Source organism: Leopardus geoffroyi, chromosome C1, assembly GCF_018350155.1.
Source record: "Leopardus geoffroyi isolate Oge1 chromosome C1, O.geoffroyi_Oge1_pat1.0, whole genome shotgun sequence".
Lineage (NCBI taxonomy): Eukaryota > Metazoa > Chordata > Mammalia > Carnivora > Felidae > Leopardus > Leopardus geoffroyi.
This window is the reverse complement of record NC_059328.1, coordinates 141357638-141381758: the sequence shown is the minus strand read 5'-3', so window position 1 is coordinate 141381758 and position 24121 is coordinate 141357638. Positions and strand designations below refer to the sequence as shown.

The 24121-nt window shown below is 41.9% G+C and overlaps 1 protein-coding gene across 1 annotated transcript; it reads left to right on the top strand.

Annotated features, from left to right (window-relative positions):
• Positions 1-2780: 2780 nt before the first annotated feature.
• On the top strand, positions 2781-22701 carry RND3 (Rho family GTPase 3). Its single transcript, XM_045479775.1, has 5 exons — positions 2781-3219; positions 3716-3803; positions 15817-15926; positions 19093-19227; positions 20669-22701. The coding sequence occupies exons 1-5, from the start codon at positions 3070-3072 to the stop codon at positions 20918-20920; spliced, it is 735 nt and encodes a 244-aa protein (XP_045335731.1). The 5' UTR covers positions 2781-3069; the 3' UTR covers positions 20921-22701.
• Positions 22702-24121: the final 1420 nt, after the last annotated feature.

The following is a 24121-nucleotide window of genomic DNA, read 5'->3' as shown; positions in this document are numbered from 1 at the left end:
ATTCTTATTTATGTACTTGCTTCCTTATTTATTGTCTGTCTCTGGTTTGGAATGTGTACTCTGTAAGAGCAGCAAACAGGCCTGACTTGTTTACTGTTATTTACAGCTCCTAGAAATGTGCAGGAATATAGCAGGTGCTTATAGGAATATAGCAGGTGCTTAATAAATATTTGTTGAACTAAATACTAAATGAATTTTTTTTAATATTGAGTATCTATTACACACTCAGCACTAGATATCCCAAGAAGTAAAGCAAAGAGTTCTTGCTCTATTGAGATTCAGAGACTGGTAACTTCAGGCAGTTGGTTTTCTACTCTATTACACAGCCATTAAATTTCACTCCGAAACTGGCAGATTCCTGGAGATTCAGGTCACCTGATTTCCAAAAATAGTTATCCACTATGATTTTAGATTATTCACTGGTAAAGTGATTATGCCTCTCATTTTGCCTGGGATAGACCCTGTTTACAGTCTCTGTTCTGACATAATCATTAGTAGTACTGTCTTTTGCTCTCAAAAGTGCCCAGCTTATATGACAAATTACATAGCTATCCTATTCATTGTCAGCCAAAAACTAATACTTCATAATTATTGCTAGTTAGAGTGGTTTAACCACATAGACTACATCAATTCAGTAATGTGGAAGATCAAATCATAGCTCTAGAAAAGGGCAACTTCTTAAGTTAAAAATCTGAGGGAAAAAAAAAGGTGGGGGTGGATCTATTCTCCCAGTTCCAATTAGTGAGTCCACTAATGAGGCCAGTATTTCCCAAGATATGTTCAATAATTCTAAGACGTGTAAATAAGAGTTACATGCAAAATATAAAATAGATTGGAGATTCTTTACTGTGCCAGAAACTATTCTGCAAAATTCGCTTGCATTTCCTCATCATTACTATTAAGATGCCTATTTTACAGACAATGAAATTGAGGCTTAGAGAGGTTGAATAAGGTCACCCAGATATACTTCTTTGTGTCCTCCTGCCCCCAACCACAGTGCCCATTGCTTTTGAAATGAACTAGCAAATAATTTGATAAAAGTCTCCCGTACTGAAGTAGATTTGGGAAAAGCTGGGTTAAACTATGTTAAGTAGGCTACTTTTCCCTAGAACGTTTTAGAGTCTGTAACATGTCAAAGTGCTTGGCGCATCTTCAAGGATTGATATGGGCACAGTGTCTCCACTACTCATTGGGACACAGGACACTTTTTGTGAGGAGCATTAAAGTTCTGCAGAGGAAACTTTGGCCAATGCTGCTTTGGGAACCTGATTAGGGTCAGCTATCCCTTTCTCTGTGGTTTAGTCCAGCATGTATGTAAACACAGACACACACGCTGGGTCTGAGCCACAGTCTTCCTTTGGGTTAGGGCACCATTTTCTCAGCTCTGAAAGGAAGACAAGACCATCCTTGGACCCATGAGGCTTCATGGTCTTAGCATCCAATACTTATATCCGTGCTTCTAACCCCCTTTCTGTGTGCCTTTTCATTCCCCATACTGAACACTGTGGGTTTTCACCTCACCTTCTCCTTTATAAGCCTAGAAGTCTACATAGGGGTACTTATGAGATTTTTGGCCAACGTCCTTACTACAATTTTTTGTGTGGGGGGCGAGGGGAGAGAGAACGTGGGCAAGGGGAAGAGAGAGCGGGAGAGAGAGAATCTTAAGCAGGCTCCACCCCCAGCCCTGAGCCCAATGTGGGACTCAACCTCATGAGATCATGACCTGAGTGGAAATTAAGAGTCAGAGCGCTTAACCGACTGAGCCACCCAGGTGTCCCTGTCCTTACTAAAATTTAATATTTGAAATCTTTCCATTTGAAGCACAGAAGATGAAGATGAGAAAAGAAGGACCTCTTATAGGGAAAAAAGAACAAATGCAAGGCCATTTTTACTCCTCTTTCAGACTTTTGGGGTGGGTGGGGAGACGATGGATGTGAAGAAGAGGTGGGGAGGGAGCTGAAAGTTGTACCTGCATTTTCCAAGTAAGAATATTTGTGTTTTCTGGGTACAGCTGAAGTTACTTTGATTCTAGGGAGGGGGGAGGCTACAGATGGAGGAAATAAAGTCAGGATCAGATCCCCTCCTACCAAGTCTCCTCACTGCAAGAGGGGCAAGGGCTGCCTTGTGTGCTTGGGTCCCTAGTGCATTAGGGCTGAGTCTCTAATGGTTTTTACACTGAGTTATAAGAATCTTCTTTTCTCTGTCTCCACCTCTTCTACCCACACCCCCAGACCTTTCTGCCTTCTCCTGAGTGACTGAAACTGACAGCTTTCAGAAACCAGTGTGTTGCTGTGACCCAGACAAGCCAGTTCCCGCTTCTGAAATAGCCTGGCTTAGCTATTGTTCCATGGCCTATATACGTGATACAAACCATTTCTTTCTTTAAAAAAAAAAAAAAAAAAAAAAAAACCACTTAACCCTTCCCAACCCAAGATTTGCCTCTTATGTTTTCAAACTATGTTTTAACTTGGGTGAGAAATGTTTTTGCTTTCATCAATGTTCATGAGGCTTATGGAAAGCAGCCCCTACTAAAACGTTTTAAAGAAATCCTACTAAAAATCAGTATGCACCGATCCCCATTTCCCACCTCCTTCTGGACTTGTACCGTCCTATCCACCGGCTAAGCAACGCTGGGATCTCCAAGTTGCCCTAGACTTAGTAGGGAAATAGATCCCGCACGGTCACCCTAGAGGGCGCACTGTTTACATTTTCCGCCTGTAACCAGACGGCGCTTGCTCCCAGGCTCCATAAAAGGGGAGGAGGCGGATCAGTTTCCTTCTCTCATTGAGAAACAGGATTGGAAGGCCGGGCGTATAAAGCCGCGCAGAGAGCGTGAAACAAAGCAGTCGGATCGGAATTGGACTTGGGAAGCGCGGTGTGGAGTCAGGCATAAAACTTGTTGGAGGGGAGTAACGAGCCTGCTCCTCTAGCCCCTCGTCTGCGCTGCGCTTCAGGAGTTCCCAGCAGCTTTGCGTTTTATTTTTATATGTTTTTTATATAGAGAGAAATATATATATTTTTTCCTCTTAAGAGACAATTCCTGTTCCAAGAGAAAATAAGGCAAGATCAATGAAGGAGAGAAGAGCCAGCCAGAAATTATCTAGTAAATCTATCATGGATCCTAATCAGAACGTGAAATGCAAGATAGTAGTGGTGGGAGACAGTCAGTGTGGGAAAACTGCGCTGCTGCATGTCTTCGCCAAAGACTGCTTCCCTGAGGTGAGTGTGGCCGGCGGAGGCTTGGAGGAGGGGGTCGGCCCTCGGGAATCCCCCTGTCTTGAGTTGGGCTTCTCCTTGCTTTTCCTCCGTCACCCGATTTTCTTTTTTTAAGCAGTCTTTCTTACAACTTTCCCCCTGGCTCGACTGCCCGGAAAGGGAAAGTGAGCTGGAAGCGTGTAGGGGACGCATCTTCACATTCTATTAGCTTCTGAAACTTGTTCAGTCATGTGTGCGGAACCCTGGGTTGGGAGGTTTGGATCCTCAGGTCTTGGAGAGCAGGGTGGTGCGGGTGGTGAGTCAGGGGTTTCGGAAGGGGTCTGCGTGGTTAGTGTGTGATCTGGTGTGTGCGACATTATATATGTTTTGTTTTTTTTGTTTTGTTTTTTTTTTAATTGGGGAGTGAGGAAGCGATTTTCGGAGGGTGTTCTGCGGGTGTCGTACATTTTAGATAATCTCTTTGCCCTCTTCCCTTCCTCTGTCCATTTTGTTTGTCCAGAATTACGTCCCTACAGTGTTTGAGAATTACACGGCCAGTTTTGAAATCGACACACAAAGAATAGAATTGAGCCTGTGGGACACTTCGGGTAAGAGAGTCATCGGACCGCGTGGCCCTCGGGGCGGGTTTCCAGCAGCTCCAGGGCGCGCGGCGGGTCTCGCGACCCCGCGCGTGGCTCACTCCCAAGCACACAACCGCGCACCACCAGCGCACTCGGCGCCCCTGGGTTAACTTTGCCTCTTCCGTGGGATTCCCGCAGTCCCTGCTCGGTGAAAATTTTGTCCCTTCTGGGTGGGGGTGGGGGGTGACAATGGGTAGGGAGGAATGGCAGGGGGGAGAGAAGGGCGCTGTGTGCCCGCTGGGTGACCCCGCCGTGGGAACTGCTTGTAGCCAGGTGGCCGGGGAGCGGCTGGGCCCAGGGTGGGGGTGGGGGTGTTATGCCAGAGTCGCCTGTGGGCGGCCAAGGTGGCCCGGTACTGGGGAGATGCGTGCGGCGCCTCAGAACTACCTGGCTCGCGACGGGCGCCCCTCAGGGATCTAACCTGATGGTTGTCGGAGAGGCTGGGAGCGCAGCGGTAGTAGTGGGAGGTGGGAGAAAATCCCTGAAGCGACGCAGTTACGTGTGTATTCAGCGCTTGGAGGGATTGTAACGTGAGCGCAAGCAACCGCGGCGCTCGTGACGCCTACTGCCAGGAATGCGCTGGTGGCGCGGGCAGCACCGGGCCGAGCGGTCGCCCGCCCTTGTCTCCCGCTGCCGGCCACCCGCGTAGCCTCGGCGCGAATCTGTAGGTCCGACACCTCCGCTAGCCCCCAGTGATCACGCCGCCGCACGCACCCCTCACCCCCGGCCCTCGCCCTTCCCTCCTGACCCCCGTTGCATCACCCTCTGCCAGCCTATAAGGCCGCGGGCAGCACAATTCGCCTTTGACCTTCCTGTCTAGTTGAATTATTGGCGTCGTGGTAAATTATTTTCAAGGGCCTGGGGTTCAAGGGCGCGTTATCGCCTCCTACGCGCCCACCCACCTACCTGGCGCGCGGTGGTAGAGAGGGCCCGGTACCCCGCGGTGGGGAGGCTCCCAGCGCGTGGCTGTTAGGGGTTTGGGCTGGGTCAAGCTTGGTGAGGGCGGGAGGCTCGACCTGGAATCACCGGCTGGCACCGGTTCCCGCCCACCCCCAGCAGTGCTGGGCGGGGGTGAGAAGGAGGAGTACGGTTTCCCAGAAGGGTGACATCTCTGGAGGAGGAGGAGCCACCGGGAAGGCCGTTGAAGGTCCCCGCGCGCTTAGTTCTGGGAGCTTAGCGGGGAGTTGGGCTGCTGCGGGCAAACCGAGCCAAATCCCGGGTGAAACTAGCTTGGAGGAGCGCACAAGTGCCAACACGCAAGCGTTGCCGTCAGGCAGGGAGGCCCCAGAGGTGGACCTGAGCCCAGCTGGGAGTGGCCTCGTGGAGGTGCTTCTGGACTGTGCGAGCTTCACGCAGCCCTCGGTTTTAACCTCTGGAGGCCCCGAGGGACTCAGGGGATTAAAGAACACGAGGAAGATACCGGACTGACAGGGTCGCCAGAGGCAGTCCGTGCACAAAGGCAAAGGAGAAGTCTCGCACGAGCGCCTCTCACGGCCGGCCGGTGCCAGATGCTCCTAGTGTTGCAGTGAGAAGCACTGATTCTGTTACCCCCTGGAGAGGCAGGCTCTTCCTCAAGCTTGGCCAAGGAGAGCAGAACCAGAACCTCACCCTGTACTGTATCGGGGTGTGCACACGGTCTCACAACTATGGGGAAGGTGTTGATAGAATTGCAGTGTTTTCTTATTTCAATAGCTCCTATTATCAGAATTGTTACATAGCCTAGTATTTAATGGGCTCGGATTCCCAGACATATCATGATATTTGTTATACCTAGAGTGCAGTACCGCTGGTATGGTACCGGTAATTAGCATCGGTACTTACCCTCCTCCCCCAATCTCTTTGGACCTAATGCATGATAAGAATTATTTAGTCTTGGGGTCTGTAAATCTGATCTCGTCTTTGATAAAAACCTGTGTTTAGATCTTAGCTACTGGTTACCAGGGCTTTCTGTGTGCAAATCTCTACCTCCCTGAGCCTCATTTCATCATCTGAAAAGATACAGAGCTAGACAATGTGCAGGGTCTCTCCCAGCTGTATACTTCTTGGCCTTAGTATGCCAGACAGGCAAGTCTTTTTGTTTCCCAGGACGTTGGTTGCCTTCAGCTCTTAGTCTCAATGGATCTGGCACCCGTTGCTGGGGTTTTCACCACCTACAAAGCAAGCCAGGTTCTGAACAGAGCCACTGCTTCCTAGTGGAGTTAGGAAGGAGGGAGGAGGCATGGCTGGGCCTACAGGAATGCGGGTTATGCCTCCCCTGTGTCATGCTCCATGAGTCACAAGACCACCAATGGAGATTTTAGATTAGGCGACCAAAGAGCTAAAGTGACTTTTTTCTTTTTTTTTTTTTAGGGAAGAAAAGGCACGTTGTTTTTTCAAATGCTAGAAAACAAACAAAATGTGGTCAGTTTATCATTGAGGCTTCACATGTGCAGATAAATAACACTTCAGATATCCTCAAATATTTAATCCAAACTCAATAGTTTGTACACCCTATGATGATGCTACACATGTAGCACGCCTTGCACACAGTAGTCACCCAGGAAAATCTGTTAAATGAACAAATGAATAATTGTATGCATAGTTTCCAAGGAGATAAGATTCCCTGACGTTCATTACCACTGAATTACCTGTGTGCAAAGAATGGCAACTTTATAAACACTGCCTTTCATCAGATTAAAGATAATCACCTGAAATGAAGCTGTAATAAAATAATCACTTTTATTTTTATTTAACGTAACAAAAACTATGCATGTTTAACTCAAACTTAAAGGTTTGAAAAAACCGTGATTAAGAAAACATCACACTGCAGAATTAGCCAGTAATGAAATCTTAGTTGAAATTTAGATTTATACAAATGGAAAAAAAAGGGACAAGGGTATTATTTAGAATCCTATTATGTTGTTTGTGAAGTGAAATGTTAACTAAGCATAGCCACCAAGTACTGGTTAAATTCTACGAAATAGATTATTTTCACCTAAAATGGTTTATCATTCATGAGCGAAAGGCATCTAACAAGAGCCACTTCATCAGCAGCTCATCATATCAAATTCTGAACATTTTTCTACTTCATCTCAAGGTTTTTGTGACAAATTTCCAAACAGGATTATTTTTTGACAAATATTTGACATTTTCTTTGCCCACTAGGACATTTGTTTAGTTCAGGTTGTGAAAATAATTGCATATGCCTGATGCATTCTGATACATTTATTTTTTTCCAACTGCTATCAATCAGTTTAACTCTGGAGAGAACATTCAAGCCCAAGACTCTAAAGTCCTAAATGCCAGATTTTTCCCCCCTTCTGGAACTTTGTGAAAGTTAAAGATTAATAGGAAAAATGAGGTTTACCTAACTTCTGTTACGTAGAAAGCAGTTCTCTTTGCTGACTTCTGTACTTGGACAGCTTCTCATAAGGGGTCTCCTTCCCCCGCCCAGCAGTCATGGAATTATGCATAGGCAAAAGTGCCAATTTGGGTAGAGGAAAGAACATCAAATGGAATTAGAATATGAGGGACCTCTTTGCACCAAGAGAAGAGAATTCTTTCCCACTTTTTGAGGCACAGTAACTTGACAGTTCTTTCCATTCACTCACCACCTCTCTCTCTGTCTCTTTCTGTCCCTCTCCCTCCCTCCATCCCTTCCTTCTTTCTTCCTTTCCTTACCTACCATGAATAGGCTTTCTGTTAAGCCTTAGAGATGCAGTATTATTATACAGTCCTGCTCCTAAGAGTCATAGAACCCTGGTAGGGCAGGGAGTGGGGAAAAGGAAGCTCTCCCTGCCTAGTGTAGCTAATATTCAACCTATGTTGAGCTAATTTTGTCAGGTTCTTGAACTCAAGTCCACTGTTCCACCTGGTTGCAGTGTATTTCCCTTGTCAGGCATCACTAGTGCTGATACATCCTTTGGATCCTCCTCAGGTAGGAAACACTTCCCCCCTCCCACCCTCAGTGTACACCCCAATTAGAGCAACCACAAATGGCAATTTGCCAGCTGCTTGAAGTTATTCCAGCACCTCCCCCCCGCCCCCGGCCAGGAAACAAAACCTTTTAAATAATGCCACCATAAATTCTCTAAAAGGGGGGATTTTTAAAGGTAGTCTTTGGATGCCGGTCCATCCTTAATTGATTTTAATGAGAAAAATTCCCTTTTCATTGATAAGATGAGTATTTGTGTTAATAGTTGCAGAAATGCTCTGAATGATTCTCAAATTCACTCATTGAGTTTCTGCAAAACACTGGGTAATGGTTTCAACATTTTGAAGTGGTAAGTGAGACCAAAGTAGTTCTAATATCTTGAATATGAATGTTCTAATATCAGAATGTGCCACATTTGCCAAACACGGAGGCAGTTTGTAGCATGAAGCCAAATGCCTCCTAATAATGGAAACTCAGCCATTTGAGGATCACCATATCTTTTCCTAAGTGATTTGATTGCAGTGTAATTTCAGCACACGCAATTTAGGGAGTAATAATCGTTCATGCCAGCTTTTAACCAATGCACGTTAATGTCCACTTTATTTAAGGCATGTTATTACTTATAAACTACTCAATTCAGCTGCTAAAATTCCTCTACAATAACTGTGCCATTGCCTCATGAACACTGTTTTGAATCTTGTCATGATGCAAGCTGCTTTTAGTCCATGAGTGCTAAAGTTAGCACTTCCTGTATTAGTTTTTAGCAGAGTAACAGAAAATAATAGTTTTCTTTAATTTTTAGACTTATAGGACAAAGGAAGAAAGAGAAATCTTAATTACTCCTGGCCTGACTTTGAGGACATACTCCTCTACAAACACAAGTCAATGCATACTGTATTTGTACCTTATACATTACATTTGAAAAATGGTCTTTGTGACAAGCACTGTACTGAAATATTGCTTTACAGAGAAAGAAGTGTTGCAGCAATGTTGGGGATTAGTATGTATTTAGTTCAGAAAAGCAGCTTCAAAATAAATAGTTCACTGGTCCCTTTTCTTGTGATTTGACATGTAAATTAACATAGCAAGGCAAGACTTACAGAAATGATTATAAAACCAGTAAATGCTTTTTAGGGTATTCTGTGTGCAGGAATTCTGGTAGAGGCTGTGGGAGCAAGGGAGGGTATATTGCAAAGCAGTTCCTGCCCGCAAGGTAGTAATGGCCTCCTCCTTGGTACTGCAGTCCTTGTTTATAGGAGGGTGAATCTAAAGGTTTGAAAGCTAAATTCACCTCCCAGCAAAAAGATCCAAAGAGTAATTGAGGGCCATGGGGCCAGCCCAAGCCCCCTGACTCATTCTCACTCATTCTCACTGAAGCCCACCACAATTCCATCCTTATCTCTAGAAGTTGACTCAATTCTTAAGAAGTCTTTAACATCCCTCCCACTTGGAAGCATGCCTACACTTAAGGGCTATCAGTGAAAACAAGATTCTGAAAGTTGAAGAATTCTCACTTAACTTGACCTTGTGAGAGAAAGGGAGAGAGAGAATTTACAAAGAAGCCAAAGAAGCACGAGGACTTGTGATGTGAATATCAAGGGACAAATTGCAGAAAACCAGTTAGATCATAAGGTGGTAATGATCCCTACTAGCTTAGTGTTTCAAAACCAGGCTCAATGCAGTTTTCACACTGAAACTCTGTAAGAGATGTGGATTAAGGCAAAACAGAGAGCTCTGAATTTGTACGGTGATTTCCAATAAGCAATATATAAAACTACATTTGGAGATTTGTCCACCATGTATTTAAAAAAAAAAGGTATAAATTCTCTTTCTAAGTCCTTATCTATCTCTAGACCTATTTTTAAATCTCATTTAGTCTGGTGTGTCCCCCCCCCCCCCCCCATTCTTGTTTCTTGCTAAGTTGCACATTTCGGTGAGATATCCAGTTTAGTTATTCTGATGCCACCTGAAATAGCCAGATATTTCCTCATTAATCCAGTTCCTGCATGTAGATATGACACCAAGGACCAGTAGTTTCTCCAATTAGCTCATTGGAGAGCTGGTGGCTATGCCTGCTGAACTGGTAGTACCTTAGCCATTTTCTGATGCCCTTTATATTTCTATTTGTTTTTTAAAAATGTTTATTCATTGAAAGAGAGAGCATGCATGCACAGGCATGAGCAGGGGAGGGGCAGAGATAGAGAGGAAAAGAGAGAATCCCAAGCAGGCTCTGCGCTGTCAGCACAGAAACCAACATGGGGCTTGATCTCACTAACTGTGAGATCATGACCCAAGCCTAAATTAAGAGTCTGACACTTAACAGACTGAGCCCCCCAGGTGCCCCAGGTGCCCCTGATGCCCTTTAGACATCTTCTCAGTTACTACATATTGGCAACTTTACTCAGAGATGCCCATGACAAAACAGAAACTTCATTGACATGGATGGAGGGTAAGCTGCCTCAGAAGTTTTAGCAGGTGTTGTATACATTGGTTTTGAAAAATGAGCCTGATGACATAGCATGTGGCAAGGTGGACTTGCTCATGGGCCTCTCCTCCAAGGAATCACACACTTAGGTATAATATAAAACACAAAATCTTCAATCTGTTACAGAATGATAATGTAATTTTTAAAATTCCTGTCTACCCTTATCCCTCAAGTTCTGTGACCTCCCATGGTTCTACTTTACATAAAGTATTTTTATTCTTCTATTTTTTAAGTATCTCAATAAGATTAGGAGTTTAAAGTTTAAGCTAAAGCTTTATGTAAAGCTCAAAAATAGCAATCATTTCTACTTCTTTGACCTCTTCTCTAACTATGTAACTGCATTGTCCCCAGAAATTGAGAACATAGATTGTATTTTTGTAGCAACACAGAAATGCCCTCACATTTTCATAAAATCTGTTCATAATTCCTGTTAATCTGAACCTATAAAGAAATAAAGGAAATAGCCTCTCTGGGAATGTTTGCTGCATTTTTACAGGCATGGCACTTATCCTTCAGACTCCTTGGGAAAATGAATTCAACAGAGTCTTGTACTGAGCCAGACACGAAAGTTCTGCCCAGACTTGATTCACATTCTTGAGATTATTGCTGACTTGAAGCTTTCACTCTGAGTAGAGACAGCATGAGGAAATGGAATCTGGTAATAATTGGGCAGATCATAGAGGCTCGCATGGTAGCTGCTTTCTGGTACAGATGTTCTCTTGCTAGTCACTAAAACTACCAAAAGTTAATATGTTTTCTCTGCCAAAATTATACAACATTCCAAATTTTACTGTTCTTGGTAGGGATTTCTTTTTGGGGAAGGGGAAGCTTTTCAATTTCAGGTTCAAGGAAAAGAGTATTTCAATTATGAAATATTCAACTAGAAGGGTTTGCAGTTCTCAAGCTCCTGTAAAGCCTCAGCGTTTGAACTGGTTTTGCAAAAGGTTCCATAAAGCCTCCCTTTTGGGCATGAATCTTCTTACATATACATTTAAGTATGTGCATATATGGTGTGTTCTATCTTTGTGCAAGGATGACTTAAGCAAGCAGGTATGTGTCTGCAGAATTAGTTTCTGGGTGAGGCATTTGGTGACTATTCTTGGGCTGGAAGTATTGCTGTCACCCAGAATTAATGATCCTGAAGACAAAGATGGTTAGACCTGAAGTTTCAAAAACGTTTTTGGAACTTTGCTGATGTTTGCCAAACTTGAACTCAAGAGAACCCCAAACGTGCACTTATTCCAGTTTACCCAGAGCAGAGCCCTCTGACTATATGGGGCGGGGGGGTGTGGGGGGAGTGGGCACATTTTACACATGGGCCATGGTTGTTTCTTTACAATATAGAGTTTCCTGGAGTTTTCCTTTTGGTTTTCTGATAGGTGATTAGAAAGGACTTTGGAATGGTGCTGTGTGCTTAAGAGTTTCAGATAGTGTAAGAGACATGCAGCGTGTGGAAATTCCCATATGCATGGAGACCATTTCACATGCTGAGGACGAGTTGTATTTGACAAGCAAAGCTTAGACTAACTGAATTAGGCCTGGGAACATTCCTGGATACTGGAGCACCTACCATATGTACCTCAGTACCTACCATGTATGGTGGTTCTAGTTCAGTACTTGACTACGTAATGATTGGCGCTCTTCTGTGTGCCATGTTCAGTTCTACACTTACCCTGGAAGCTTTTCACGTGCATCTTTTAAATCTATAGACTTTTTTTGTTTGTTTGTTTGTTTCGTTTGTTTTGTTTTGTTCTTTGTTGGTTTTTGCTTTTTTTTTTGTTTTTGTTTTTTTTTGTTTTTTTTGTTTTTGTTTTTTTGTTTTTGCCGTTTGGCTAGCAGAATGTTTTAAGACTTTTCTGGAGGGATATAGGAGTACGAGGCAGATACTGTCCATTTCATCGGCTTGCTTTCTGCTCCTCACTTTGGTGTCACTTCTGCCTTTCCATGTTGCTTGTCACTTCACAGGGGCATTCCTGGAATTCCTCTTCATTTCTCTTTGGCTGGAGAGTTATCCCCGGATGCCAGTGATTACACCCTGACTCTCCAGCTTTGCTTTTCTCACTTCCTTTGTGTAGTAGCATGGGCTTTATAGATAGGGAAGAATTCAAAGTGCTTAAACACAGAGTGAACACTGTCAAATCACACAGGATTTTTTTTTTTTTAACTGAAGGTCCTGCTTCGCTGATGAATTGCTAGATTTTTCCCAGTAGAACAATTCTCTTATAATCCTGTATTGTCTTTTGTCTTTTTTTTTTCTTTACTACAAAACAATAGAGACAGATTTTTCTATCCAAAAAAAGTTCTAACCTTACCCTAGCAAAAATTTAATGAAGAAATGGACTTTCTATTTTTAATGCCAAATCACTCTTGTAGTTCGTGGTTGGACAAATTACACCTATAAGTACTAAATGTGAGGATCAGTTTTATTACCACCTTTGGACACTTGTTGACCTAAAAGTACCGTTCATTAGCAAAAGTAGTAAGACAGGATCAAAGTGTTGTTCCTAATTGGGTCTTGTTAAAGCTCTTTAAAATCACCCTTCTATTTCTTCCAGCAAGGAGCTTTACTTCCCATGAAAACCTTTACACACAAATGTATTTTCATTCAAAATACTAAACCAAATAAAAACAAAAGCAGAAACAAACCTCCATAAGAATTTGGTTTCAGTTGCACACTGTTTCATTTTCAGGCCTGGCCACTGTCTATATTTTGCAGATATATGGGCATACCCACTGAGCACAGAAGGCAGCTCACTTGAAAGTAGTGAGCAAGACTGGGGCTCCTGGGTGGCTCAGTCGGTTGAGCGTCCGACTTCAGCTCAGGTCATGATCTCACAGGACGTGAGTTCGAGCCCCATGGCAGGCTCTGTGCTGACAGCTCAGAGCCTGGAGCCTGCTTCGGATTCTGTGTCTCCCTCTCTCTCTGCCCTTACCCTGCTCATGCTCTGTCTCTCTGTCTCAGAAATAAATAAAAACATTAAAAAAAAAAAAAAGAAAGAAAGAAAGTAGTGAGCAAGAATCTCCAGCCTTGACTGAGGGCTGAAGACAAAGCCAGATCCTCCTTGTGTCCATAAAAATGGGTGGGAGAGGCAAACCCAGGACACAACCAGAGGAAGGAGTATTCTCTGCGGTCACCTGGTGACCTAAATGCTGAAATCATTCCTCTGGAATTTACTGGTAGTCCCGATGTTACTCTATTTTAGCACATTTGTAATTCTCCGGTTGTCTTTCCTAAAGTTTGTATTTGGGAAAGATGGTCTTTGGGTCTTCCCATTGTTAACATAGAGAACTCTTAGTACAGGGAGATCAGTATACTCTCTGTTACATAGAATACTCTCATCCAGACATAGGTCATGTTCTAAAGTCACCTGGATATGCCTTTCATCCAATTCCAGTTGGCCTGATTGAGGCTGGAAAGTAGCCACAGTGAGATAGTTGTCTTTTGTAATGTGAGTGATTTCCAAGAAAGATCTCTGAGGCCCTGTTAGGGTCCTGGCCATCAGAATTGTCAGACAGCTGTACTCTATGAATTTGGGGTCATGTCATATCTTACTAACTTGGAAGAGCAGAGGAAGTCTTTGTGTACGTGTCTGGTATTTGTATACCACTCTGTAATCTGGAATTTTCTGACCGTGCACTTTGAAAAAGATTTCCTAACTTTATTTACAGAAGAAGCTGAGTCAAAGTCTAACTTTGAACACAGAAATGAGAGAGGTTGAGATTGAACTTCACAAAACAAATAGAGAAATAACCATTATACCTAGAAACAGTGATAAGCCATCTCATTTCTGATGCCTCTCAAAAATGTTTAAGTTAGTGAGTTGTTTGTGAATTATTCTCTTGACCTTAAATTTCTTCTAGTGGCTGAAAAAGCAGTCACAACTCATTTTCAGAGACAGTGCCATTCTAGTATGCCTTAATATCCAGTATGCCTTTAAAAGGACTTGATATTTTTTAACTCTAAACCCTTTAAGCTTTTGAAAAATGCCTTTCAGTTGTCAGTCTCTGTAACACCAGAGTCCTGATTCCAGATGTGTGTAGGGAGCTACTGCAGCTTGTGAAAAATTCTGGTTTAGATTTCTTCTTGGTTCCTAGAACGTTCCCTACTTCGTTGCTTGTAGACACAGCTATCCTGGAGTTGTCACTGTCCATCCTGAAAGCAGCTATTGAAAAGGCCACAGAGTTCCTGGGGTTGCATAGTGAATACCAGATGCACCCTAACCACAGTAACTTCTAGGTCTCAAGAGCAGCCTCCTGAAGAATGTTGTTTTGATAGAATTGTAAAAGATTATTTTAAAAGGTTCTTTATAGTCTTTCTCTCCTCCTGACTTTGACTACCGAGGTTTTGATTTATCAGGGGACAACATGTCATGTTTTTCTGCTAGAAACGGAGAGTGATGTCAAAATGAAATTGGGTTTCAAAAAAACTTTGGTAGCTTAGATTTTCTTCTTCTCCTCTGGAGTCAAATACCTATATATGTAAAATGATTTTTCATGCTATGCTTGTAAAATGGTAGTACACTGAAAATGATTTTAAAAAATAAATAACATTGGCAAGCTGTATTTAATTTTATAGTCACACCATTGTACAATAATTGACTTCATGTAATTGCTCATCCTTTGGGATTCTAAAAGAAATAGAAATTCTTCTAAACAATGAGACATTTCTGTGGTTAATTTAATTGGCTGGCAACTTGAATCATTTGGGTGCCCTGGATTTAACTCAGGCCGAGACCCCTGCATCATGCCTCAGTGTCACTCTCAGAGATGGAACTGTGTAGAAAAGTGACATGGCCAATATGGCATTTATTACATTCTTCGGTTGTAACAGAAAGAGAGTCCACATAGGGTTTGGGGATAAGTTCAAGTAAGCAAGCGCACGAATCAGTGGCTCATCCAAATGTGTAACTGAGATAGGGTGACTCTGTGTTTACTGCAGTTCTCTTTTCGGAGCTGGCCCTTCCCTCCCTCCCCCACTCATCCCATCCGATTACCAGAGAGATCTTGAGGTCTTGTCTCTTTCCCAAGAAGTAGCTCCATTTACGGTGCTTGCTACCACTCAGCTTGTAATAGCAACAATACAACCATAACCATAGTTGAGACTTATCAGTCCCTTACTAAATCCCAGTCATTGCCTGGGTTCATTTAATCCCAGGTGTAGGTATTGTTGTCATCTTCATTTTAGGATGAAGAATCAGAGACACAGAGCCCTAAATGTGCCTTGCCCCCCTCCTTCAGTGATGGAGGTAGATTTGCACCCCAGGCCACCTGACTCCTCATGCTTCTACTCTACGCTTCACCCAGGTGCCTTCGGGGACCCTGAACCATACAGATTTCAGCTTAAAGTCCTTGCTCCTCCCCTTGAATTTAAGACAGATGCCAGTGAGGCCTCCTTATCTTCTGGTAGAAATGAATATACTACCACTGGGCCGTTGCTTGTTTGCATTCTTCTCTAAGAATTTGAGAAGGTGGGAATAGAGCCATGTGATATTCAGGGGGTTTAACTCAAAAAGGTAGAGTTAGTAGATGACAAATAAATGGGATTTTTATCTGAAAATGTGTGTTTCTTTGTTTCTTCTCAGGTTCTCCTTACTATGACAACGTTCGGCCTCTCTCTTACCCAGATTCAGATGCCGTGCTGATTTGCTTTGACATCAGTAGACCAGAGACTCTGGACAGTGTGCTAAAAAAGGCAAGTGCTGGAGACAATGGCACAGTTCGGTGCTGGCCCATCTGTAAAACAGAGATGGGGGTTGGCTGGGGGAGCTCAAACACTCCAGTTAATACTTTGCTGCATATTTTGTAATTAAAATGCTGTAAACAACACTCTCATACTACAGCAGCGTTTCTACACACATATGTCAAAGTTTTGACCATGAACCTGCTTAAAATTTTCTTTCATTTTAAGAAAGTACATGCCCTTTGAAGAGCTTCTGTCTTTACCCTTTGGGTGAAAATGGTGCAGCCAAAAATATTGATATTCGATTACTCTCAAGCATGTGTTTCTTTTTCCATCCTTCATTTCTCCTATAGATTGTGCCTTAGTTTACAGGTTTACATTTGACCTCAGTTCATATATTGAAATGAATGTAATAATAGCTGTTTTGATAAAGAGGCTGTGCTTTGGTTGTGATGTTATTTATTAGAAATAGTACTGTTAAAGGAGGAGTGGAGGTGTGTTTTCAGACATTAGACAAGGTGAAGAGTGATCAGATAGATATCAGAGAATGATAAAAACAGTAGTTGTAAACATGCTATAGAGAACACATTTGGTTTCTGGAGGTTCATAGGTTCTGTAGGTGGAGAAGGGACCTGAGCAAGCTCGGGCTGGAACCAGGGGGAGGTCAGGAGGAAGGGAGCCTGTTGTAGGACGGATCATAAGTCCTAGGGAGGCCAATGGGGGAGAGGAGTGTTTCTGGGCTGCCACCAACCTAGGACTAAGCCCCTGGCTGGTCACAGAAGGCGTAGGCTTGTCCATGGATGAGCATGTATTTGCCACTCTCTGTTTTTCTCAGTCCTGGCCTGAGTGCTGTGAGGTTTCAGAGTCAGAGCCTTCTGTAGATCACCTGCCTCTTCTCCATGCACTAAGGCTACGACAAAGGCCATGGTTGAGAGCAAGGTAATGTGTTTGTATTTTGTGTGTTTTTATTAGTTTACATTCCCCTATTATGTTTGACTGCTCATCTTGGATGTCATTATGAAATGAGGATTTGAAGGTGATTTATTCCCCCCCTCACCTCGGTCTCTTTACCAAACATGACAAACACAGTTAGTTAGCTCAACGAAATAAGAATTTCTTGAAAGATCAAAGGCTCTTTTTACTCCTTTCAATTTTGAGTAATGTGTTATCTAACGCAAATAATGCTAATGTTTGTCAGATTCAGGCAGGAATACACTTTTCCTATCTTTAGTGCTTGTAAACAATTGCTAGACATGCAGAAGGAAACCAAAGTCATTACACTGCTGAAGAACAACATAACGACATGTCTACTGCTTGTCTGTAGATCAAAGAGATTGCTTATTTACTGGAGTTTTTACTTGATGTAGTATCAGGTTGTGCATAATTTATGATCAAAAGCCTTGCTCTTATTTTATTTTGCTTTTGTCTTCTAAGACCTAATGAATAGTGACTTCGGCCTTAGAGATATTAATGAATGTGTTTTACATTTGTGTGAAGTTTAAGGCTCGTGATAACCCGTGCAGTGGTTTGTCTTGATTAATTGAGTCTTTAAGTCCTCGAATATCAAAGAGTTTAGAGTGACATAAAGCAGGATAGATCTTTTTTTCTTTTTCAATTCATCTTGCAGTTCGAACTCCAGTGTCATCTAGCAAATGGTAGATGCTTCTAAATAACTCTGGAAGGAAGGGAGGAGAGAAGGAGGGATTTGGCAGAAAAATTAGGCTCTTGTGGAAAGCATGTTTGTACCTTTTTGTCTGCCCAAAGTACACCTCTAGATCTGGAGATGTCCCTTTAGTGGTTTTTTAAATGACTCTGGCAGCATGTCCCTCTTATCTAGTATTATATACATGACTTTGTCAACCCTGCTCTTGGGTGGATTCCACAGCTATGTCTTTCTTTCTTTCTTTTTTTTTAATGTTTACTTATTTGTGTTTGTGTGTGAAAGAGAGAGAGAGAGAGGGAGACAGGGCGTGCGTGGAGGAGGAGCAGAGAGAGAGGGAGACACAGAATCTGAAGCAGGCTCCAGGCTCTGAGCTGTCAGCACAGAGCCCGACTCAGGCCTCAAACCCATGAACCGTGAGATCATGACCTAAGCCGAAGTCAGATGCTTAACCGACTGAGCCACCCAGGCACCCCCACAGCTATGTCTTAATCATCTTTGTAATGACCACAGTACTTAGTAGATCACTTAATGTGTACTTGTGTGTGTGGGCTGGGAGAGCCAGCCTGGTTCCTGATCTTGGCTTTCCATTCCCCCATCCCCAGGAGCCAGAGCTCTCCTGGGAACACTCTGAATCCCTGTCTCCCATCATGATGGTCATCTGAAGCTTGAGGAAATGAAACCACACAAAGTCAGCTGTTCACTCTTTAAGAGGACAACTGGAATTCCCTCCTAGGCATTTCTGGAGGCTCTAATAAGTCTTGTCAGGTCACGAAAACAGCTAGCCAAATTGGACTAAATTGAAATATTAAACAACATGTGCAATTTAAAACTAACTCAAGGGCATATCAGCTATAGGACCAGAGGCCTTCCCGATAGCCTAGAGATGGGCCTTTGTAAATTTCATGATCTGTGTTGATTCAGTCACTTGAATGGAAGTTCCTTAAAGGCAGGCCATTCTGTTTATTAACACTGTCTCCAGTCCCTGAAATCTCATTGGAAATGTTGGCACGTGGTGGCTGTTCAGCCTTTCTTGGTGGGATTTGTGAATGCATACCTGTGCTTGTGTTGGCTCTGCCTTATTCTCAACCTTCCAGGCTGGGAAGTACCAGCTCAACATATCTGAGGATACAGTCATGTGTTAGAATATATAATTATTCCTAAGGCACTTTTATCCTTCAGAGATACCCCAATAATTAAGAAATTATTGGAGCTACCTTCTGACACCACCCAACAAGTTTCTTGCTTAGGGATAGGTAGTGAGTCACAGAGAGGGAGAAGAGATAATAACATACATAAGTGTTCCTTAATGAATCCACTTTAAAAAGTAGTAAAACTTAATAATCTACTCGAAAGATACAGGCAAGTTTGCTTCTTCATCTGAAGTGACATTTTCTTTCAAATGTTCTTTTTGAGTCTCCATTTCCGACGTCCGCCAGTGGAGGAATTGTTTGCTGATATATAGATGCCGGCACTATGCTAATTTTTCATCTTGCTTCTCTCTTCCCACACCCTCAGTGGAAAGGTGAAATCCAGGAGTTTTGCCCCAACACCAAAATGCTGCTGGTTGGCTGCAAATCTGACCTTCGGACAGATGTTAGTACATTAGTAGAGCTCTCAAATCACAGACAGACACCAGTGTCATATGATCAGGTATGTATGTTGTCAGTGTATAAATGTGGATTTCAAAAAGGATGACGAAAGTGGAACATCACTCATTATAAATAAAGGAAAAAGTAGCTGCTTTTCTAAAGGCTCCACCAGTAGTCAGCTCCAGGTTAAAAACCCTTGAGTAAGGTGCATTCTGAGACCCATGTGCCCGGATGGACCATCTGAAAACACGGAGGAAAGAGCTGGCGTTCTTTGTCCTCATGCCTCCTACAGCGAGCATCTAAGCCCCTCATGACAGCTGATAGCTCAGACTGTGAAGACTGCAAAGTGATCTGGGGCAGAGTTCAGCTGAGATTTTGATGGTACCTTGATGCTGGACCCTCTCAAAAAGCGTTCCAATATTTGTTTAGTAGTTTACTTTATAAGGATTAGGTAAGGATATGTGTGTGCATCAATAAGATGAGTTTGGAAAACATCTTTTAAAATGAGAAATGCTCTGTCATTCAGTAGGGTAATCACATGATATTTGGTTACTGAGTATATAAACAGTGGATCATATTCTACCCTTTGTATATCTCTGCAGCTCTTCCTGGGTTTAAAGTTAGATGGATCTAAGAGAAAATGTGGTCAAATCAGTAATACTCTGTGAGAGAGGTCATCTTACTTTACACTCAGCAGAACAATAAAATACTTAAGAAGGACATTGCCAGTAAAGTAGAACACTGCATAAAACTGTCTTTTAGAGATTCATCATTTCTGTGGGCATCTCCCCCAAATATCTAGAAAGAATTTGTTTCAGAACTTCATTCTCTGAAAACTTAACAACCAGATTCTAAAGAGAGTTCATGTTGAAATAGCTAGAATTTTCCTTAGTATTCATCATTTTAAATACCGTAGTCATGTTTGTCTTACACGTGCAATTAATAAAAATCTAGTTACTTAAAGAAGTCATTTTGATGCACACATGCTTATTATTGTGTTCCCTGGTTGTCTGTCCAGTCCATGTTTAGAAATTCTGTATTTTGTGTTTCCCAAAGTTATAGGTCTCATAACAGTGTTATTCATTTCCTCAGTTTATTTTGGCCCTGAGACATAATCACATACATTTCAAATTTGATTCTAAATTCCACCCCTTACCCTTGTTTTTTATGCAGCCTATTGACTAGTTTTGAGCACCATTTAGACTCAAGAAAAATCAGGCTTTCACACCTCTGGGAAGTCAAGCACTGTCTACTGAGTGATGATAACTGAACATTTTAAGACTGAGTCTTGACTGCAAATATTTATGAAATAATATGTTATAATTTATTACAAAAGAATGCATTTTAAAAACTGGAGGGTTTTTTTGCAGCAACACTTGGGAAACACAGCTCACATATTTGAAATGTTTTGCAATGCATTATTATTCTGTAGTATTAGGAAGACACTTTATAACTTTCCCAAGGACTTATTGCTGATTGCAATCCATTCTTTTGCTTCTCAGGGGGCAAATATGGCCAAACAGATTGGAGCAGCCACTTACATTGAATGCTCAGCTTTACAGTCAGAAAATAGTGTCAGAGACATTTTTCACGTTGCCACCTTGGCATGTGTAAACAAGACAAATAAAAACGTTAAGCGGAACAAATCACAGAGGGCCACAAAGCGGATCTCACACATGCCCAGCAGACCAGAACTCTCTGCAGTTGCTACGGACTTACGAAAAGACAAAGCGAAGAGTTGCACTGTGATGTGAATCTCTGTCTCTTTAATGAGGACAAGGAAGTCTAGTGTAAAAAACACAAACAACAAAACAGAAAGGTGAAGTCTGAATGAAGCGCACAGCCAAAGTCACGTATTCTGGAGGCTTAGGAGGTGTTTGGAAAGATGCTCATCTTTTTGGAATCCTGTCCTTAGGTTCGGCATGTAGAACAGGCAGTTCAGTGAATACGTTGAAGAGTGTTGAAGTGTGACTTGAAAAATATGCCAAAAAAGAGAGATTCAAATGGGCTAGAAGTAGATAAAGAGGAACGAGAGGACCTCCAAGAAGAAGAATCACGTTCTGAATGGTGCTTGCGTTTTCGTTTTCTTTGTTACAATCTCTTCATGGATCTCTACTTTGATTTAATTTTTAAATGTTTTAATCTCCTTTACAAAAAGTATATATTAATATACCGTCCTCACTGGGGAACTGGCACTGTGACCTTAGCGTTTAGTTTTCTAGAGGATGTGATCTAATTTCCTCCTAGCTCATCATTAAAATGGAAATTGTATCAGGACCCATGGGATATCCAGAGGAAAAGTTTGTAAGGCTTTGAAATCTTGCCTTCCTGAAGATAGCTGAGCGAGATGGTTCTAAAGAAAGGCTTTTGGAGTCTTGCAAGATATGCAGACCAGCACTACAAAGATCAAATAGATCAAATAGAAAAAAGGTGTCCGTTTTTATGCAGTCTGATGGTTCTGTTCATCATTGTGATTGTCATTAAAAAGTGGTAAATTGCTCAATGTAATATTTTTGTGCGCTGTTTAGAAAAGAGGGTGTGTGATTTCTTTTGCCATCATTGATGAAAGTGCAAAGTCAAATGAGAGGTGTCTTGGTTTGACGTCATAAAATGATCCAAGGGGGGAAAATATCTAAAATGTAGGTACTCTTTTCACCTGAAGAGATAATGAAGGAATAGTAGCAGAAAGCACAGTTTGTGAGTAAAGCTGTCTGGAATTAAGTTACCAAAAGTACAAAGCAAAAGGCCTATTATTTTGGGATGAAGCTCCAAAGTTGACAGCATCTGATATCTCTTGGTTTATTTCACTTTCTTTAAAAGAACATCTCTAAGAGAAGGACCTTCTTACCGAAGCTTTAGAGAATCCTTAGAAGAAAAGTGTGATGTCAGTCCTGACACTACACTAGGGCAATTCCATAGAGCGATTGCTTACCCAGATTCCTCACTTAACCAGATTCAGCCAAGGCCTGTGTTCAATACTTGATTGCTGTTGTTACGTAAAATAATCAGCATTTAAAATAGTTTACAGATATTTTTTGACCAGTTCCTTTTAGAACTTCTTTCAGAGGAGAAACCAGATCTGACCTGTTTATTGTTGGCGCTTGTTGAAAACGAGCTTTCTTTCCAGTGATAAAGCTTCATTTTTGAAGTGTTGAAGCTGTGCTCCCATTAAATTGTAGCAGAAGAGGAGATTAAGGTAATTACAACATTCAGTCCTTTGTCTTACAAGCACTTTGTTTTGTCTCTGCAAGAAAATACCATTCCAGTCATTTCCCACGAAATACAGACGTTTTACCAACATAATATGCTTTGATTGATGCAGCGTTATGCTTTGGGCAGTATTACAAAATAGCTGGCAAGTGCTTTCTGTATTTAAATATTGTAAAAAGAAAATAAGTTATAACTGTTATAAAGCAGAACTTGCGTTGCATTTTTTTAAATGTTGAAGTCACTTTGTATGTTTGTTTGGTCAATGTTTCCGCAGTATTTATTAAAACATACTTTTGTTTTTCTTTCAAATAAAAAAGTAACCATGTCTTTGTCTAAATATGATTTGTCCTTTATTATCTACTTCCTGGTTTAGCTGTTTGGTTTTGTTCTTTAATGGAGATGATGAGAGCATCCAGCCTCACGTTTTCTAAACTAGTAAGCTTTGGAAGTTTTTGATTCTTCCTGGTGGTGGAAGTTTCTTGGGCAAAAGCTAAATCTGCGTAGATAAGAGGTTTTTCATAACAATTTCAAATCACAAGAAGAAAATGGAGTATTACCAGACTAAGTGGTTCGATCATAGAAAAAGAGCTATGATACTGCATACGATTAAAAAACATGGAAAAAAATTTTAAATGATAAAAGATATGGAAATGCCTTGAACTCTTTAGTAATGAGACAGTGTGAGGTAGTCTCAGGTCACACATTTAATTCTGCTTATGAGCTTTGTTTGCTTTCTTGCCCTTTGTCCCCCAACCCATCCCTCACTTCCAGCCTCAGTCCCTAACCCAGCCATCCACCTTGGATTGCATGTTTTTGTTCAGAGGTCAGTTGGGTAGATGACCCAGGACCTAGCTATTAACAACAGTTACAGGGAAGGGGGGAAAAAAGGACAAGAAAAACTGCCCTTGTTGAAGGCAGCATCTCTAAATAACACAGGGAGACAATATGAGCTTCTCCAGGGACTTGAAAGATGTAAGCATGGAATAGCATGGAACCAAGAGTGGCCTGGGTCCCCATAAATCTAGTTGGTTCAAAGTCTTTAGCTAAAACTCTCACACATGAGTTCCATAAACATCCAAAGATATTCCATGTAGGACTTCAAAACTCAGCTTTCTGTACAGCTGAGTCACTTCATATGAAAACTGCATCCTTGTGGCTTTTTAAAAAATGGCTTTAGCAATCTTTGGGGTATAGTTCCTTGGAAATAATTCTCAGAAGCACCAACCAAGGGGAAAACCAGAGGGGCTGGCATGAATGAACAAATGAAAGAGCATTGACATAATAGGATAGCCTTAGAAAAAAGATTTAAAAAGAATTACCAAAAATGTAACTCATTCTTGTCAGTAAGCAGTAAAGGAAATAAAAGTACTTTCCTAATCCTTGGTGTTGAGTAACTTCTAGGCTTAATATCTAAATGAGGCTTGTGAGAAACTTGTTTCTCAACATCGACTGGCACAGAAAAAAAAAGAAAGAAAGGAAGAAAGAAAGAAAGAAAGAAAGAAAGAAAGAAAGAAAGAAAAAGAAAAAACAGCTAAGGTTCTGCTGACCTTGGCAGTATTTTATAGATTGTACAGTAATATTTCCCTCTAGTGAATTGTTCTTTTCCAGCGGCTTTAATTTGTTAAACCAAAAAGAAAAAAACTTTGTCTTCAGCCCTGGGCATGTATGCCTTCCTTTTCTCCTCTGACTTCTTGCTTCAGCAAACATTTATTCTAAGCATTCTGTGAACATTCCTTTCTATTGAT

What these genes read in the sequence shown, in the direction of transcription:
- RND3 (XM_045479775.1), top strand. Translation starts at nt 3,070, where the DNA reads ATGAAGGAGAGAAGAGCCAGCCAGAAATTATCTAGTAAATCTATCATG. An exon ending in GAGCCTGTGGGACACTTCGG is followed by an intron (nt 3,804 to 15,816) that starts GTAAGAGAGTCA and finishes GTTTCTTCTCAG; the next exon opens with GTTCTCCTTACTATGACAAC. An exon ending in TGGACAGTGTGCTAAAAAAG is followed by an intron (nt 15,927 to 19,092) that starts GCAAGTGCTGGA and finishes CCACACCCTCAG; the next exon opens with TGGAAAGGTGAAATCCAGGA.